The sequence below is a fragment of the Oryzias latipes genome, chromosome 4 (assembly GCF_002234675.1).
Source record: "Oryzias latipes chromosome 4, ASM223467v1".
Lineage (NCBI taxonomy): Eukaryota > Metazoa > Chordata > Actinopteri > Beloniformes > Adrianichthyidae > Oryzias > Oryzias latipes.
The window spans coordinates 312399-329378 of NC_019862.2; the positions used below are offsets into that span (position 1 = coordinate 312399).

The 16980-nt window shown below is 40.7% G+C and overlaps 1 protein-coding gene across 2 annotated transcripts in view; it reads left to right on the plus strand.

Moving 5' to 3' along the window:
* The window catches only part of kdr (kinase insert domain receptor), a 66984-nt gene extending 54748 nt beyond the window's left edge, over positions 1-12236 (plus strand). Inside the window, exons 29-30 of one of the 2 annotated variants that reach the window (XM_023953886.1) lie at positions 10790-10875; positions 11528-12236. In XM_023953886.1, coding sequence (XP_023809654.1) covers positions 10790-10875; positions 11528-11744 — 303 coding nt within the window. In that variant the 3' untranslated portion in view covers positions 11745-12236. The remainder of the gene's footprint in view (positions 1-10789; positions 10876-11527) is intronic. The other variant, XM_023953887.1, reaches the window with a different exon arrangement.
* The last annotated feature ends 4744 nt before the right edge of the window (positions 12237-16980 follow it).

Genomic DNA, 16980 nt, shown 5'->3' on the forward strand with positions numbered 1-16980 from the left:
GTTAAGAACCATTGAACTGGGATTTCTGATAATTAACATTTGCACGTCTTTTCCAAATGTTCCTGGATCCAGAATTTGTTTTTCTAATTAGGTCCCACATTTCCAAAAAAATTAAATCTTTTAGCAATATCCCCCATTTGATCTATTTCTTTGTCTTACTAATTAAGTATTTTGGACAAGTGTTTTCCTTGTTACCTCTTAGAATAGTATCAAGTATGCCCAATGAATTTTTGATATTACTTTTGTTTTTCTCTAAAGATTTTCCTTAATATTCCTTCTTACATGTTCTTATGATCTACGTTAATTTGTTTTTGTATTTCTTTATATTTAATTCCTGCCTCTTTGGTTCTCTTTTTTTAAGTAGTTTTTATAAAGGGTAATCTTTTACATGCATTTTGCAATCCTTTTGTAATCCATGGACAATGAAAATACTTAATTTTTTTCTTGAATTTTTTAACTGGACAATGTTTATCATACAATGTACCAAATATCAGTAAAAATACTCGTAAACCTCTTCAACAGTTTCTTTTTGATAAATTACATCCCAAATATGCTCAAGTAGCTCAGCTTTAAATGCATTGATGGAGGTTTCTGTTTAAATTCTTGTGTATCCCATTGAGAAATGCAACCTGTGGTTGACATAACTTCTGTCATATACTGTGTCACATATTGTGAAAACTGGAAGATGGTCTCTAATGTAATTAATTAGCAACCCATTCACCGTTTTATTTTCAATGTCATTGGAAAATATATTATCAATTAATGTTGCACAACTTTCAGTTATTCTTCTTGGTTTTGTAATTCACCAGACACCGATTGGCGGCACTTTGGCTCAGGCGGCAGGTCGTCCAACAACCGAAGGGTTGGCAGATTGATCCCCGCTCTCCACAGCTAGCTGTCACCCCCGAGCGCGGCTAGTCTGCAGCTCACCGCTCCCCCCAGGGGATGGGTCAAAATGCGGAGAAGAATTTCCCCATTGTGGGATAAAGAAAGTATTGTTGGAAAATATAATCTGTCGCTTTGAGATTACTTTCCTTGTTGCATGTTCAATAAAGTCGAGAAGAAGAAAACCACGGGATTCGGTCGGATTAAGTTTAACAAATTTATTCCCTAACAATATTTCTAAAAACAGAGTAAAAACAGATCGATCTGGGTGTCCAAAATCAAGGCCTGCAATACGCAAGAGGTTACATTCCGAATTCACATGCAGCTTGTCTGGAGACACAGGAAAATTCCTTGAGTTCAGACTTTTAAGCATGTGGTCAGAACATCCTCCCCCGGGAGCAAGATGGCCGCCGAATCTCCGCCTCTGGTCGCTAGTGATTGGCTGACAGAGGAGCCCGCCTTCTTCCTTCAGCCCATCCTTAGAATCACAGCATCTGGTCTCTGGGGGGGAACCTCACAGATAGACACGGTACGGAATCCCCATGGGTGGCAGGAACTGTCACCGCAGGAAGTCGATCCTAGAGCTTTGTTCTTCACACGGGAGCAGATGCCTGTGGCGGTTCCCAGGGATTGAGATGATTGATTTATGATCCAAGTCAGACCTACAACCAAATGGCCTCAGAAGATCAAAGACCGTTTTCTCCTGAAGGGGGTTGGAGGTTGGAGCTGCATTCCTGAAACCTCTTTACATATGCAATTATCAGGAAGTCCCTTTTAATTGAAATGACTGAAACCCACACACAGTAAACCAGAAAGAAAACCTTCAATGAAATAAAATGAAGATAAAAACCTAGGAGAAATGAGAACCACAAAAAATAAATTCCTTCAGTTTCCCTCTCTTGACCTCACGAAGTGAGGTCACACAAAAAATAAAAACACATTATCACATCATGCAATCAAATCAGCTGTGGTCTCGAGCCCTCACAATATATAAACAGAACCAATGTGCATTTCAAAGGTGTTGATGATCCGTTTATGAGTTCAGCAGCGAAAAACCTGTGGAGCTTGCATTAATGATCTTTAAGAAACATTCAGTTGGACAGGAAAAATGCATGCTAAGGCCCCGAGCCCCATCGGCGACCGTCCCTAAGGACACTCATGCTTCATTGGATCTTTGGCACATTGGCGTTTACAAAGAACAAGACAAAAAATAGTAAATAAAGAAAATGCACAAATAAAAATTCAAATTATTCTAAAAAGTAAAAGATACAAAGACAATAAAATAGCACTTCCTGTAAGGAAAAGGAACACCTGGAATTAAGGGGGGGAATTGAGAAATGTTAAAGCAGAACAAAATCACACAGACGATGAAAAGAGAAAAGAAAATTGCCAAACATAACAGTAAGCAATTTTATAAAATGTAACAAAGTCCAAAAAAGGTCATTCCGGGCCTCGAACACTCGCGTCCTCCTTCTGCATGTCCCACAAGCTCTGGCAAGCTTGGACCTGGCCTCCTATGGACTTCTCAATAAGCCTGTTATCAGAGATGTGACACATGGTGAATCAACAGAACGGCTGCAAAAGGACTTGGGGTGTCCACTGCTGTGGTACTGTTCTGCCAAGATGATTCTGCTGTGGGTCTAAGTTTTTGTTAGTGTTAGGGTCAGGAAATAAAAAAATAAAAAACAATAAAACACAAAAGACAATGAGACAAGAATCAATTTACGCATGCGCAGTAAGAGAAAATATGATGGAAAAGGTCCACCACATTTCTCTTCTCAAAGGTCTGCTTCCCCTCGTGCTGTTTTATGAAGAACACAAGTGGGGAAAATACAAATTCAAGAAAAAGAAAGAAGTTTATTATGGGCTGTTGTCTAATGACCCAGTCGTAGAACCTACTCATCCTTGCTGTGGATGAGAAAAAAATCAGATGAACAGACACACAAAGCTTTAAAATTTTAAAAATGGTCAATCTGTGTTACTATTTAAACATTCTTTCTAAATGGTCAATCTGTATTACTATTTAAACATTCTTTCTAGACAAATACATTTAAACGATAATAAAATAATGTCCTTCTTTTAATCATTAAGACCTCTTTTGTCTACCTCCCTCTCTTGGCCTGGGGTTAAACCCCAGGACACAAACAAAACGAATTAAATGTAAAGCAAAATCATGAAAACAATAAACTGTTTGGTGCATCGATAAGGTGAAGAGGCGTCCTGTCCACGCTCCTGTAAAAGGCAAGGTCACAAGAAGAAATAATACAGCTGCAACAGAAGATCTTTCATTAATTGCAGGCAGATGTCATCAACCTGTATTAGCAAAACACAAACCTCTTATAGCATAATGTTCTGTCAGAGAGACTTTAAACAGTGATCAAAAATGCAAGAAGGATTTTATGAACCCCTCTGTACTATAATGCGAACAATGGTCTGCTATTTTTATGTAATGATTCCATTAAAAGAAAACGTGTGCTAAGTCAATAGCAACAAACACCTTGTGAGGTTAAAGGTGACAGCATGCAATATGGATCAGGGACGGATAGGTTTTATAATAATGGTGACGTCATCAACTTAAATTAACATTAGCTTAAATTATATGCCATACGATCCATCAGCTTTTAAAACCGCTTTCCTAAAGTAAACTATGAAGAATACGAATATTCAATGACACTATAGTTCCACAGCCCAGACTGAGTTTCCTTCATCTGCATCTTTCAATCAGCTGCACTGAGATCTAAAAACCTGTGCTCCTGTAATGACCTGAATCACCACCGGGGGGACAGTGAAGCATGAACCAACATCAACTGAACCTGTGGACCATGAAGCATCAGAGAGCGTTTTAACATCACCTCTGCATCTTCATGAGCCGTCTCCTCTCTGCTCAGTTGTTGAACGGCAAAATTAACCTGTACATTTTTATTGAGGGAGGAAAGTGAACACCTGAAAAAACACAATTTAACCAATGTGTTGTTAATGTCCTGCTTAGTCTAATCCTATGTGAGATACAGCTGTGTCTGACAGCTATTATCATTGCATTTGTGAGTGTATGAATGCACAATAAGCCGCTCGCCCTCAGGGTTAATATATGTCAGTGTAGTCCAAATGCCACGTGTGGTCTTCTACCTGCTGAAATACTTCTTACTGTTAATCATGCTCTCTGTCATAATGGAGTGTACAGGTCAGACCATTCGGAGGCTTCAAAACACAGGAGTCCAGGCTTCAAACCTGAAATTAACGAAACCACCTGGCGTTTCAGGGCCCTTTACATGTCTGCAGTGGGGGTCGGCTGTGGTGTCCAGCATGGCATCCAGTCTGCTGTCTCCTGTTTTGACAAGACTGTCCCATCCCAACAGATTCACAGGCGTGTTTGGTGAATGCACGCATGAATGTTCCACCATCTGGTCAAAAGTCAGTCGGATGGTCTTTTGCAGGTTTTGAGGAGTCATTTGTTCATTTGTCAGAGCAGGTAGAGTGTCCAGTAGACTCATCAGTGGTTACCTTTGAGCTTGAAAAAGACAATGGCTCCTGCATCAAGTGGTGTTGTCCGACTTGCCCTGTGGTCCTCGCCATGGTGGAGGAGGGCTTGGAGTGGTCATGGGTACTGTTCATTTTTCCTCCAGACCCTCTGCCTCTTGGTCTGTACATTCTGCTGTTGGGCACCTCGTTGTGGGCTGTCAGGGTTCAGAGCGCCATAGATGCCATTTCCAACTGCTGCTGGGGTCCCCTGGGTGGCCTGCTTCTCCCAGGATTTTTCCACCCGTCCTCCTGTTTTGGTCTCCGAATGGCTGAGCATGACACGTCACTACTGCTGTCTCTGAGGGCATCGAAAGTCAAAATTCATGTTAGTTTCCTTTTCTTTTTTAAAACACCTTTTATCCTGTGTAAATTATTTCAGCAAGGTAAAGAATTGTTTTTCTTCAGTTGCTCAACCTCCCCCTCTCTCCTGTCCCGTTTCTTCAAATGTGCTCTGGGGGTCAGTCACTGCTGACTCGGCTCCCTCCTGTGAAGGTAGAGAGGTGCGGAGGATGGTAAACTTCTGCGTCTTTTGTCACTCACCCACAAAACAGAGGGGGGTTTTCTGCCTAAAGTTTTATGAGATCTCGGGGGGGGGGGCTGCTCTTCTGCTTGGAAAGAGATTTAGAAATGTATTAGTCCTGTTCAGTCTTCACCGTCTCCAACACAGTCAGTTGATCAGTAATGAAAACCAGCAAAGGGAAAAATCCCTAAAATTTTCTTTGTCCGAAATGACGGACCTGGAGCAAAATCTTTGAAAAATATATTGTCTTACATGCATTCTGGCAGCTTTTCATTCACTCTTAATCAAGAAACAAAGACAAATTGTTCTTACTTACCATTAAGGACTTGCTGCCCTACAAAAAGAATTTGGAGAAGTACTAAAAGCAACAAAATCCCACAATTTAAGCTTTCCCTTATTTAACCAAAAACACAATTCACACTCTAAAACACAGACAATCAATACAAAGACAATAACTTTTAACCGTTTTTGCAAAAGACATAACACAACAAATTAGGTACCTCACACATAAACAAAAATAAACCATTTCACTGAAATGAATCGTTCATAACTAGCGTTTTAACACTCATGTTCCCTCTTCTCCTGTTCTACCATACCCTGCACTTTCATACCACACCTTTCCATGCCCACAGACCCTCCATTTCACTTACAATGCCTTTCATTTCTCCTGCTTTTCACCTCACATTTCTTGTCTCTACATTGCAACATCCTTCCAAATCCTCAAAAACCATGTTTCCCTTTCCTTTACCTCGTCCTTTTCCCCATTCTGATAACAATTTTCAAATACTATTGATTATGATTCAAACAAACAAAACCACCACTCATTCGCTTCTCATTCAAACAGCAGTGCACAAGATCAAAACAAACAGAAAAACGAACTTAAACAAATTAAAAATGTCAATAATACTTCTTCGAACAAAACTGAACTTAATCGTGGTTATTAGGACATACAAACAAATTAGAGACATGTATTCACAAGAAAACTGAAATAATTACAAAATTATTTTACCCCAAATGTATTAGACCCTGCAACCATGCACGTTGATCTCGCCGTTGCGGCAGAGGCTCCTGTCGGAGGCGCTGTGCAACATAAAAACCTTTTTCGGCGAACCGAAAACCCACTGACATTTGTTTTTAAACTACAACCGAGGTCATTACCACGCTCGATAACGACGATCATGATTTTACCGCAAATTACATCCCAAACTCTTCAAATGTTCCTCATGAAAAAGTTCAGCACGTTCCGTCATATTTGGTCGTCAGGGACGCGTCTCGCCGACCACATGGTACAAACAAAGCCAATCACAGCCGTTGACGCCATTTTGCTAGGACTCCGTCACGCTTACCACGTGGTACAGTCAAAACCAATCACAGTCGTCTACACATTCGAAAACAAGTAAAACGTCCCGTCATTGGTCCGTTCGATGTAAACATGATGAACAAGATGGCTGCGTCCGTAGAGCAGACAATACACAGGGAAATGTGGAAAATACAGTTAAAATGTACAAATTTCAAACACTCTTTCATCCCATTCTTTCCAAAATCGCATACATTTCATCCCATTCATCCTCATTCAAGCCATTTTCTCCGCTGTTGTCAAGTCAAGTCGGCAGCGTCGTCTGTCGTCAAAACAAAATACACCGGTTTCCTCATATTTTCTGTCTAGTGCACCTTTCATTTTTACTGTGAATCCCTCTGTGGTTTCTCTACGCATTAAAAATAATTTGTGAAGGTTCGCTGCCTTCCTGGTTTTTCCGAAAATCCTAAAACGCGCAAAATTAGTTCCTATAGTAACACTGTTGTTTTCGTACGGGATTTCGTACAGGCTCAAACAGACGCAAAACCTACTAAATTTTAACGTAATCCAAATATCACACACTCCCAATTTACTATTTATTCAATTTTGACAGGCTAAACAGACACAAAACCTGCACAATTTGCTCAGCTCTAATTAATTTTCATGAATTTCCTTAGTCCAATTTGCTGTTTCAGGAGGGTGAACCACAAAACTTATACAGGTGCGCTATGCCGTCCACATACTTCACTTCCCCAAAATTTGAGTTATTCACTAAGAGAATAACCTGGTCAATATGCAGAATTTACGAACAGGTTCCTGCTTTACCTTTTGTTTGTGAGGCCTCGAGGGAAGTCAAGCACGTGGGGGGGAGCGTCACCGACTTTTCGCCGAAAGTCTCAGAAATCTCATAATAAACCACTATCGGTCCTCTTACCCGCGTTGCGCTTCCGCGTTTCTTCCCCACTTTTCACGTTCAGGGGTCACCAATTAATGTTGGAAAATATAATCTGTCGCTTTGAGATTACTTTCCTTGTTGCATGTTCAATAAAGTCGAGAAGAAGAAAACCACGGGATTCGGTCGGATTAAGTTTAACAAATTTATTCCCTAACAATATTTCTAAAAACAGAGTAAAAACAGATCGATCTGGGTGTCCAAAATCAAGGCCTGCAATACGCAAGAGGTTACATTCCGAATTCACATGCAGCTTGTCTGGAGACACAGGAAAATTCCTTGAGTTCAGACTTTTAAGCATGTGGTCAGAACATCCTCCCCCGGGAGCAAGATGGCCGCCGAATCTCCGCCTCTGGTCGCTAGTGATTGGCTGACAGAGGAGCCCGCCTTCTTCCTTCAGCCCATCCTTAGAATCACAGCATCTGGTCTCTGGGGGGGAACCTCACAGATAGACACGGTATGGAATCCCCATGGGTGGCAGGAACTGTCACCGCAGGAAGTCGATCCTAGAGCTTTGTTCTTCACACGGGAGCAGATGCCTGTGGCGGTTCCCAGGGATTGAGATGATTGATTTATGATCCAAGTCAGACCTACAACCAAATGGCCTCAGAAGATCAAAGACCGTTTTCTCCTGAAGGGGGTTGGAGGTTGGAGCTGCATTCCTGAAACCTCTTTACATATGCAATTATCAGGAAGTCCCTTTTAATTGAAATGACTGAAACCCACACACAGTAAACCAGAAAGAAAACCTTCAATGAAATAAAATGAAGATAAAAACCTAGGAGAAATGAGAACCACAAAAAATAAAGTTTCAATTAGGATTATCATAGTGTTAATATTCTCGGAAATAAGCTAATGCTGTACATGGTATTAATAAATTCTCCAACTGCTTTAATTTGATGAGGATTCAAAAGGTTGATGTTAAATTCTCCACATACAAAGATTATCTTATTAATATTTTCTCCATCCAGCTTGTAAACATATCCATATTTGAGCCAGGTGTTCTGTAAATACAACTGACAACTATATTTTTTGGATTTTCTTGAGAGATTTCCATTGTTAACCCTGTGCTATCTCAGATGACCCCCCCCCCCCCCCCCTTACATTGACGTGTTCTCCCTACCATGACAAAGGTGGATAAAGGTGGAAAGATTTCATGTAATCCATGGACACCAGTGAAGATCACAAATCATTGAAGAAAAAAGGTTCAGAGCACTGTCTAGTGGGTCTAGATCAGTGTTTTTCAACCAGTGCGCCGCGGCACACTAGTGTGCCGTTGGAGATGGTCAAGTGTGCCGTGGAAAATTGCCCTCATTAATTGATCTAAAAACATTTCCCATCTCCAGGAAATCAGCTCTTTGTTCATCCAAACAGGTCCTGATAAAACACTGAGTAGTTAGGAATATGAAAGATCATGAAATACTTTTTTCTTTGTGTTTATTTGATTCTATTAAAGACATTTTTATAAGAATGACGGTAACGCGATTTAGCTGCAGCTATAACTGTTACCTGAAAAGTCCCGCAGCTTCTTGAAGGCTTAATCACATGTCATCAGTCTGACCAATCAGAAGTGTTTAAAGTATTCACTTCCTTGTTCCAATTTAGCTCATAACTCACTCAGTTCCAACAAAAATACCAGCTAAAGCTCGTCTTTAGCGGTGTAGCTTTCCACAGAATCCGGTATCAGACCGTGGAACAAGTGAACAAAACCATGAAGCTCAGAGACGCGAGTCTTTCTGCCGTTTTGTGGCAGTTTTAACACTACATCTCCCATGATGCGTTGGCTTAAAGGGATGGGACAGCGCCTCAGCGTACAACGAGTCGTCCTTGTTACACGTCTTGAAACCACAACGAACATACAGTTTGTATGTAACTTAAGTTTTATTACTTCTTTTAGAAAAAACGTCTGCAACTTTCTGCTTTTTCTGCCACAATTATCACAAAAATGCACGTCAGATTGCCGGGGGGGGGGGGGGGGGGCTGTAGATCAAAACAGACTATGAGTTTCTGCTTTTTTTTTTTTTTTTTGGGATGCTGGTGTGCCGCGGGATTTTTGTCAAGGTTAAAGTGTGCCGTGGCTCAAAAAAGGTTGAAAAACACTGGTCTAGATGACCCAACTCCGCTTTGTTAAAGTGCCTAGGATAGCACAAGGGTTACACATTCAAGCATATTGTCAACAACAGCCTTCATGCTATTCACTACTCTGAAATGCAGAGTTTTATCCACATGTAGAGCAACTCCTCCACCACCATTGTTTAGTCTTTTGCAATATCTTAGTTCATAACCCTCCAAATTAAAGTTTTCAACTCCCATCTCTGCATGGAACAATGTTTCTGCTGCTATCACACAAAATCGTTGTGAAAAATGACACAAGTATTCCCTAATGTTATTAAAATTTTGTTCATTTTGAAATGAACAAGTGAAAACTTATCTTTACATTTAATGTTAAAGTTATATTGCTCGTCAGTGTAGTAACTGCAATTATCTGTGATGGCAGAGAAGAATGGTTGATTGGGTCAATGTCATAATCCATGTACTGTAAATTGTGATCAGTGTAAGCCAATGATTCCATCCTTAATTAGTCAGAATAAGAACTTCTGTTTTGTGTTCTTGGTGTTGACGGCTGTGTTGAGATTTGTTCTGAGGGATAGTGCAGTGTCAGTGTGTTACCTCATTTTCCACAAGGTTCAGAAATATCAGATGACATTTAGTATTTGTCCAGATCCTTGATGTCCCTGATCAAAACTACCTTAGCTTTCTCGGGGCTCCCGTTCAGCTTGATGAACACTTTGCAGTTAGTTGTTCCAGGTGCTTTGTATTTTTCCACTTTTCTTCAGGTAACGTGCTTTGTTTAGCGATGTCAGCGTTGTGTTTTGTAAGATGTTCGTTCACAGGAACGTCTGTTCCTCTCAGCTTTCTGCCTTGTTTGAGCAGAGCAGTCTTTTGCTTTCTGTTGACAAACACAAAAGTGGCTGGTTTATCCTTCGCACTTTTTCTAGGCAAAGTATGGCAACCCTCTACGCCGTTAAAGTCCAGTGACAGTCCAGTTGGATTCCTTTCTACCGCAGAAAACCCTGAACTTTTTGCTCCACGGAGCTGATGTCTTCTTTATCCCTTGTGCTATCCTATGACCCCACCCTTACATTGATGTGTTCTCCTTACCATGCAGCTGCAGGAGGCGCCAATTCGCTGGTTTTAGGCCGTTCCAAACTATGATATAAGAGATAACCAATAAAGGGGCAGATTTTTTGTTTTTTATTTTCATGCACTGAACCACTGCCCCCTTTAAATTTGAGCCCTGCATGGCCCGTGCCTAAAACCGCTGCTGGCAGCATGCAAGAAATATGTGCCTTAAATTACCTTGATACTTAATAAAATTAAATGTATGTACTACCAAATACCTTTTTGCATACTCTAAGGATTTCTAAACTTTTTCAATTTTAAAGTACATGTTAATGTAAATGTTTTAGTTGATATTTTTAGTCCTGTGGATCCTGTGGATCAACAGACTTTAAATGGTAGGTTTTTAAATAATGTTTGAATTTAAAAATTAGAGAAAATGTGAAGCCTAACTAAAGGAATGCAGCACTAACCAGTGTCTGTGGTGCTTCTGCAGGAAGGACACCCGGACTGCAGGATGGGTTTCTCCATAGAAGAAGGAAAGAGTTTGAACCATCATCCCTCGGCCATGCCTAACTTCAGGTGAGGAATAAACATCACCCTTTAACCCGCAGTCACGGTTTTTTGCGTAGTGCTGCAGGACTTCTTTTCCTATCAAAGCTTTAGTCTCAGGTCAAGAAAAGTTAGCACGAGAAAAAACTCAAGACAGTCATTACTCATAAAACTAAAAGGTTGAATCATTCACACCATTTTATTTTATATCAACATTTTTTTTAGAAGAAGAACCATAAAAGTGTTTGCGGAACACTTTTAAAAAATTAAGTTCTGATGATGTTTTACCTTAAGTCTTAACACCTTGATACCTAAATATATTTCCAGCTTAAAAAAAACACTTGTATTTTTGTTTTCATGTAGAAGCTAAATGAAGGTAAGTTTGGAGCAGAAGTGGTTTGATGCATATTTGCATCAATAGGGATCTATGAGTTCATGTAAACAATGAAAAAATGAAATGACACCGTTTTTCTTTGGTGGAAAAAAGGACTTTACCAAACACAGCTTTTACATTGTAACCCATAAAATGGTGAAGTGACAACCTGTGAACCAAAAACTGTTTTATCTATGTATGATTGTAGAAACAAAGAAGAACTAGCTTTGGATCCATCTCCAGGTCTAGTTTGATCAGAAATATTTTTTGTTAGAGATTAATTTTGAAAATCTCAACTTGACTCCCTAGCCAACTGCTGCGCTGCAAGAGCAAGGAGTCATTGGGTTCAGAGTCCTCCAATCAGACGAGTGGCTATCAGTCAGGCTACCACTCTGACGACACAGACACACCCATCTATGCCAACGAGGAGATAATCAAGAAGCACAACAAGCTGATAAAGCCTCCTCTGCCCGAGACGCCAGACAAGTACAGCACGGAGATCCGCTACAGCTCGCCGCCTGTCTGACCTACACTTTCAGCGTTTGTTGATCTTCCTCTGTGGAAACAACGGCGTTGCGGCCAGAGGGGTCCGGCAAAGTGATGGTCAGAATAGTTGCATAATGAGTTGAACAAGTGAGCCTGGACAGAACGCCATGCCCACTTCCCGAGGCCTGATATATCCATTTTCTCCTCTGACCTGGGAATCTTTAGATAGATGAATCAACAAATGGCTTATGTCTTCTCCTCTACATGTTTTCTTCGTGTTGACACAACAGTCTGTTTGTACAGTTCTTTTATTCTCATTACTTACATTATTTCATTAAAAATATTGTACAAGATCTGCATTTAATGTCACGAGTTTAAAAGAAAAACAGATTAGGGCAGTTTTGTTGCAATTTTTTTCTTTCTCCCATCTTTGCCTGGGATTGAAAGTTCCGATCACTCTGTGTTTGTCTGTTTCCATCCATTTCCTATTTCCTGTCAGTGTATTTCACAAAGAGAAAACAATGCTTTCTCAGCCTTGGTCTTGTGTGACTGTGGTCCCATCACAAAACAAAGCAAAAACAAGGTTAGTTCAGCCTTGGACACTATTTTGGTGTCTTCAGCCAATAAAAGCAAAGCCAAGGTCAATGTGGTCCAAACAAGCAGATTAGAGTTTATTTAACCCTTGTGCTATCTTAGATGACCCCACCCTTCCATTGACGTGTTCTCCCTACCATGACAAAGGTGGATAAAGGTGGAAAGATTTCATGTAATCCATGGACACCAGTGAAGATCACAAATCATTGAAGAAAAAAGGTTCAGAGCACTGTCTAGTGGGTCTAGATGACCCAACTCCGCTTTGTTAAAGTTCCTAGGACAGCACAAGGATTACAGCATGACAGTGCAACTCTCAGCTCCTGTTCAATGTTCAGCTGTACTTGGTCTTTAGTGACGCATTAGCAGAGAAGCCGATCTCACAAAGGTAAGAAGTTGCAAAGGGAAGAAGAATGCACATTGCCTTCTGTCCTAAGAGTGGATACTGCCTCTCTACACTCAGCCAGAATTCACTCAGTGTCTGTGATGTGAAGCACAGTCTCAAAGTGGATTTAGACGTCATGTCAATGAACTGTCTAGATGACCCAACTCCCAACGTTAAAGTGCCTAGGATAGCACAAGGGTTACGTTGCCTAGCGTTCATAAACGACTGTATCTTCTCATTAGAATATGACCCTCACTCTGTCTTTCTTCTGAAAGAAAGAGAAAAATAAACTGAAGGGAATGTACTGTGGAAGGTCAGTGTTGAGTCTGAATGGGTAATGAGCAGGAAGCACAAAGACAAAACATTCTATCTGCAATCAAGGAAAACAAAGCTGCCTAATTATGCTTAAAAGGAAACGACCCACAAGTTATATTGGAGGTTTAAATTTAGAAATTCTCCCTGTTTTTGTTTGTGAATGTCAGCAAGACCTCTTTTTGTCTGTTCTTTATTTTTAAGTTTATGCTCCCATTTAGGTAAAGGCACACTTTATTAAAAAAAAAACAACGAAATATTTAGATTGACCATTAAAAAAAACACCGTAAAAATAAAAGGACTTAGTGGGGTAAGAAAACTGTCAATAAGAAACGTATGCATAAAAATAATATTGTGCACAAATTAATACTTATAAATAAATGAATAAAAAATTTAGTTTTAGATTTGAAATGTCTGTTTTGGACACGACTTTTGCTTTGCTTCAATTACAAAATTTCTTTTTTTTAATACTTTATTGAACAACAGCCATAACAATGAGAATGCCAGGTGATGGCAAACAATATATATTACAAAATAAATATTACAAAACACATTACAATTCATTGAAGATGTTCAAAGACAGACAGTTTTCATATATACGCATGGCATTTTTGTTTGTACTGTGAGAAATGGTTGGTAAATAAGATTTTAAATCTTTAATTATTATAGGGGGAAAAAGTTGTGATGAAGAATATTTAAATTTGTGAATATGAAACTTACCAAATATTATAATAAGATTAAGTGCCAGTTTTATGTTTGATTTTGTGTTCTTTTTACGTAGGCCAAAAATGATATATTCAAATTTCATCTGAAATTCTGAATCAATTTTGTGATCATTTTGTGAGGCGGCAGTGGCTCAGGCGGTTCAGCAGGTCGTCAAAGGGTCAGTTGCCCGATCCCCGCTCCCTCCAGTCAACTGTCGTTGTGTCTTTGAGCAATACACTTCACCCTCCCTTCCTCCAGTGTGGCTCCACTGGTGTGTGACTGTCTATGAATGTGATGGTCAGAGGTGCCGTAGGCGTGAACTGGCAGCCACGCCTCTGTCAGTCTGTCCCAGGGCAGCTGAGACTGACAGACTCCTCAAGTATGAATGAATAATTGACACATGAAGAACTGTAACCCTTGTGCTATCCTAGGCATTTTAACATTGGGAGTGGGGTCACCTAGACCCCACAAGACAGTGCTCTGAACCTTTTTTCTTCAATGATTTGTGATCTTCACTGGTGTCCATGGATTACATGAAATCTTTCCACCTTTATCCACCTTTGTCATGGTAGGAGAACACGTCAATGTAAGGGTGGGATCATAGGATAGCACAAGGGTTATGCGTCTGGAAAAGCGCAGACAAATCCAATCTATTATTATTATATTTTTCTATTTATCAAATGTATACATTCCTGTGACGTCATTTCCGGGTGAGTGTAATCCAGTGCTGGTCGTGTCTGACTGTTGCTCGTTTGGCATTAGCCTGACTACTATTGCTTACTTTAAGTGTTATTTGATTTAATATTCACACACTTCTAGCACCTTTTATTAGCAAATTTCACTACTGTTAACTGCTTGCTGTTCACTTTATTCTCAGTTTGCTAAATAAACTACTTCTCTTTAGCTAAACACCGCTAGCCTCAGCTTAGAAGCTAGCATGGCCAACACTCCTTCTGCCTTTCCCCCTTTCTCCTGCTCCATGTGCCATATGTTTAGTGAGGATCCTGCCTCCTTTAGTGAAGATAGTGGTAGGTGTGTTAAGTGTAGTCTTGTGTTAGACTTGGAGGCCAGGCTGGAGCAGTTAGAAGTGCGGCTCCACACAGTGGAAGCTAAGCCGGCTAGCCAGGTTGTTACTCGTAGTGCGGGCCGCGCTGCCAGGGCTAACCCAGTTAGCACCCCAGAGCCTTTACAGCAGCCGGGAAACACACAGGGGTTTGTACCGGTTGGGAGGAAACATAGTGCTAAATGCAAAAACGTAGAACACCCGAGACTCCAGGTTAGTAATAGGTTCTCCCCCCTCAGCGACACATCCGCTGAACCCTCAACTCTGGTTATCAGCTCTTCTGTAGTTAGAAACGTGGAGCTCCCAGCGGCTACAGTCAGGTGTTGTTACAGTCGAGTTGGTGACATCGAGGGGAACCTTAGGATGTTAGCTCAGAGTAAGTCCAGGTTCCGTCGAGCTGCGATTCACGCAGGCGGTAATGATGCCCGACGGAGACAATCAGAGGTTGTTAAGTTAACCCTTGTGCCATCCTAGGCACTTTAACATTGGGAGTTGGGTCATTTAGACCCACTAGACAGTGCCCTGAACCTTTTTTCTTCAATGATTTCTGATCTTCACTGGTGTCCGTGGATTACATGAAATCTTTCCACATTTATCCACCTTTTTCATGGTAGGAATAACACGTCAATGCAAGGGTGGGGTCATCAAAGCTAGCACAAGGGTTAAACGTAACTTAGGTGTGTAAACTGGCTAAGTTGATGTCAGACACTGTGATATTCTCTGGTCCCCTGCCGAACTTATTCAATGATGAAATGTAAAGCCGCTTTTCATCATCTGCTTTCTAGATGGTGCCCAGAAAACGGCATTGGTTCTGTTCACAATTGGAGCGCGTTTTGGGGGAAGCCCGGTCTCATGCGGTTAGATGGCGTCCATCCTACTCTGGACAGTGCCGCTCTTCTTTCTAGAAACATTTCTGCTAGCCTTAGTAGGTCAACCTGACAAGCCAGAGACGAGACCCGGGCGCAGAGCAGCAGTGTAAAACTCTCCTCTGAGTCTCCATTAGTAGTGGTGCAAAACCCATGCAGGGAAAGTCAAGCAGTTATAGCTTTAACTTATGTGCTGCAAGGCAAGTGAAAGGAACGCGTCACAAAAACCTTAGAGTGACAGACAGCAGTACCCACAAGCAGTACTATGATATCATTAAATGTGGTTTATTAAACATTAGATCCATTTCCTCTAAGTCCCTCTTAGTCAATGATTTAATATATGATAACAAAGTCTTAGTCTTAGTCTTCTAGCCTTAACAGAAACTTGGCTCCAACAGGATGACTATATTAGACTGAATGAAGCAACCCCCCCCCACTAATGCTAACTAGTGGGAAAGGAGGTGGTTTGGCAGTAATATCACAGTCTAGCTTACTTCTCAGCCCTAAAGTTAAAAAAACATGTTTAAAACCCCTTTAAAGGCATCATATTGTCTATAAATCACCCAAACAGGAAGCCTCAAAAACCTGTTTTATTCATAATTATTTATCGCCCCCCGAGCCTGTATTCAGAATTTCAAACTGAGTTTTCCGACTTCCTATCGACTACTATTTTAGATTCTGATCAAATTATAATATTAGGTGATTTTAATATTCATGTTGATGACCCCAGTGACTGTCTAGGAAATGCTTTTGCAGCTTAGTAGATGATGTTGGTTTCACCCAAAATGTAAATTAACCCAGTCACTGTCATAAGCACACCCTGGACCTAGATTTAACCCATGCTATAGAGATCAGCCAGCTGAGTGTCCTTCCTCATAACCCCATCATTTCTGATCACTTTCTGATTACCTTCCAGTTTACATTAGGACATGCTACTGCCCCAGTGAATAAGAAACAGCTTAGAAGAACCTTATCTGATCGATCTGTGTCTGAGTTTAAACTCACAGTTCAGCCAGTACTTAGTGACATTCTGAGAAAATACTCTGAGACCAGCTCCCATAGCATCAGTCCTAGTATAAATGACCACTTTGTTAATGATGCCTTACAAGCCCTTAGGAGTACACTCGATGTTGTTGCCCCCCTGAAACCTAAGTTTGTTAGACAAAACCTAGTAGCACTGTGGTTTAATGCTGAAACACGTTCTCTTAACCCTTGTGCTATCTTAGATGACCCCACCCTTACTTTGACGTGTTCTCCCTACCATAACAAAGGTGGATAAAGGTGGAAAGATTTCATGTAATCCATGGACACCAGTGAAGATCAAAAATCATTGAAGAAAAAAGGTTCAGCGCAC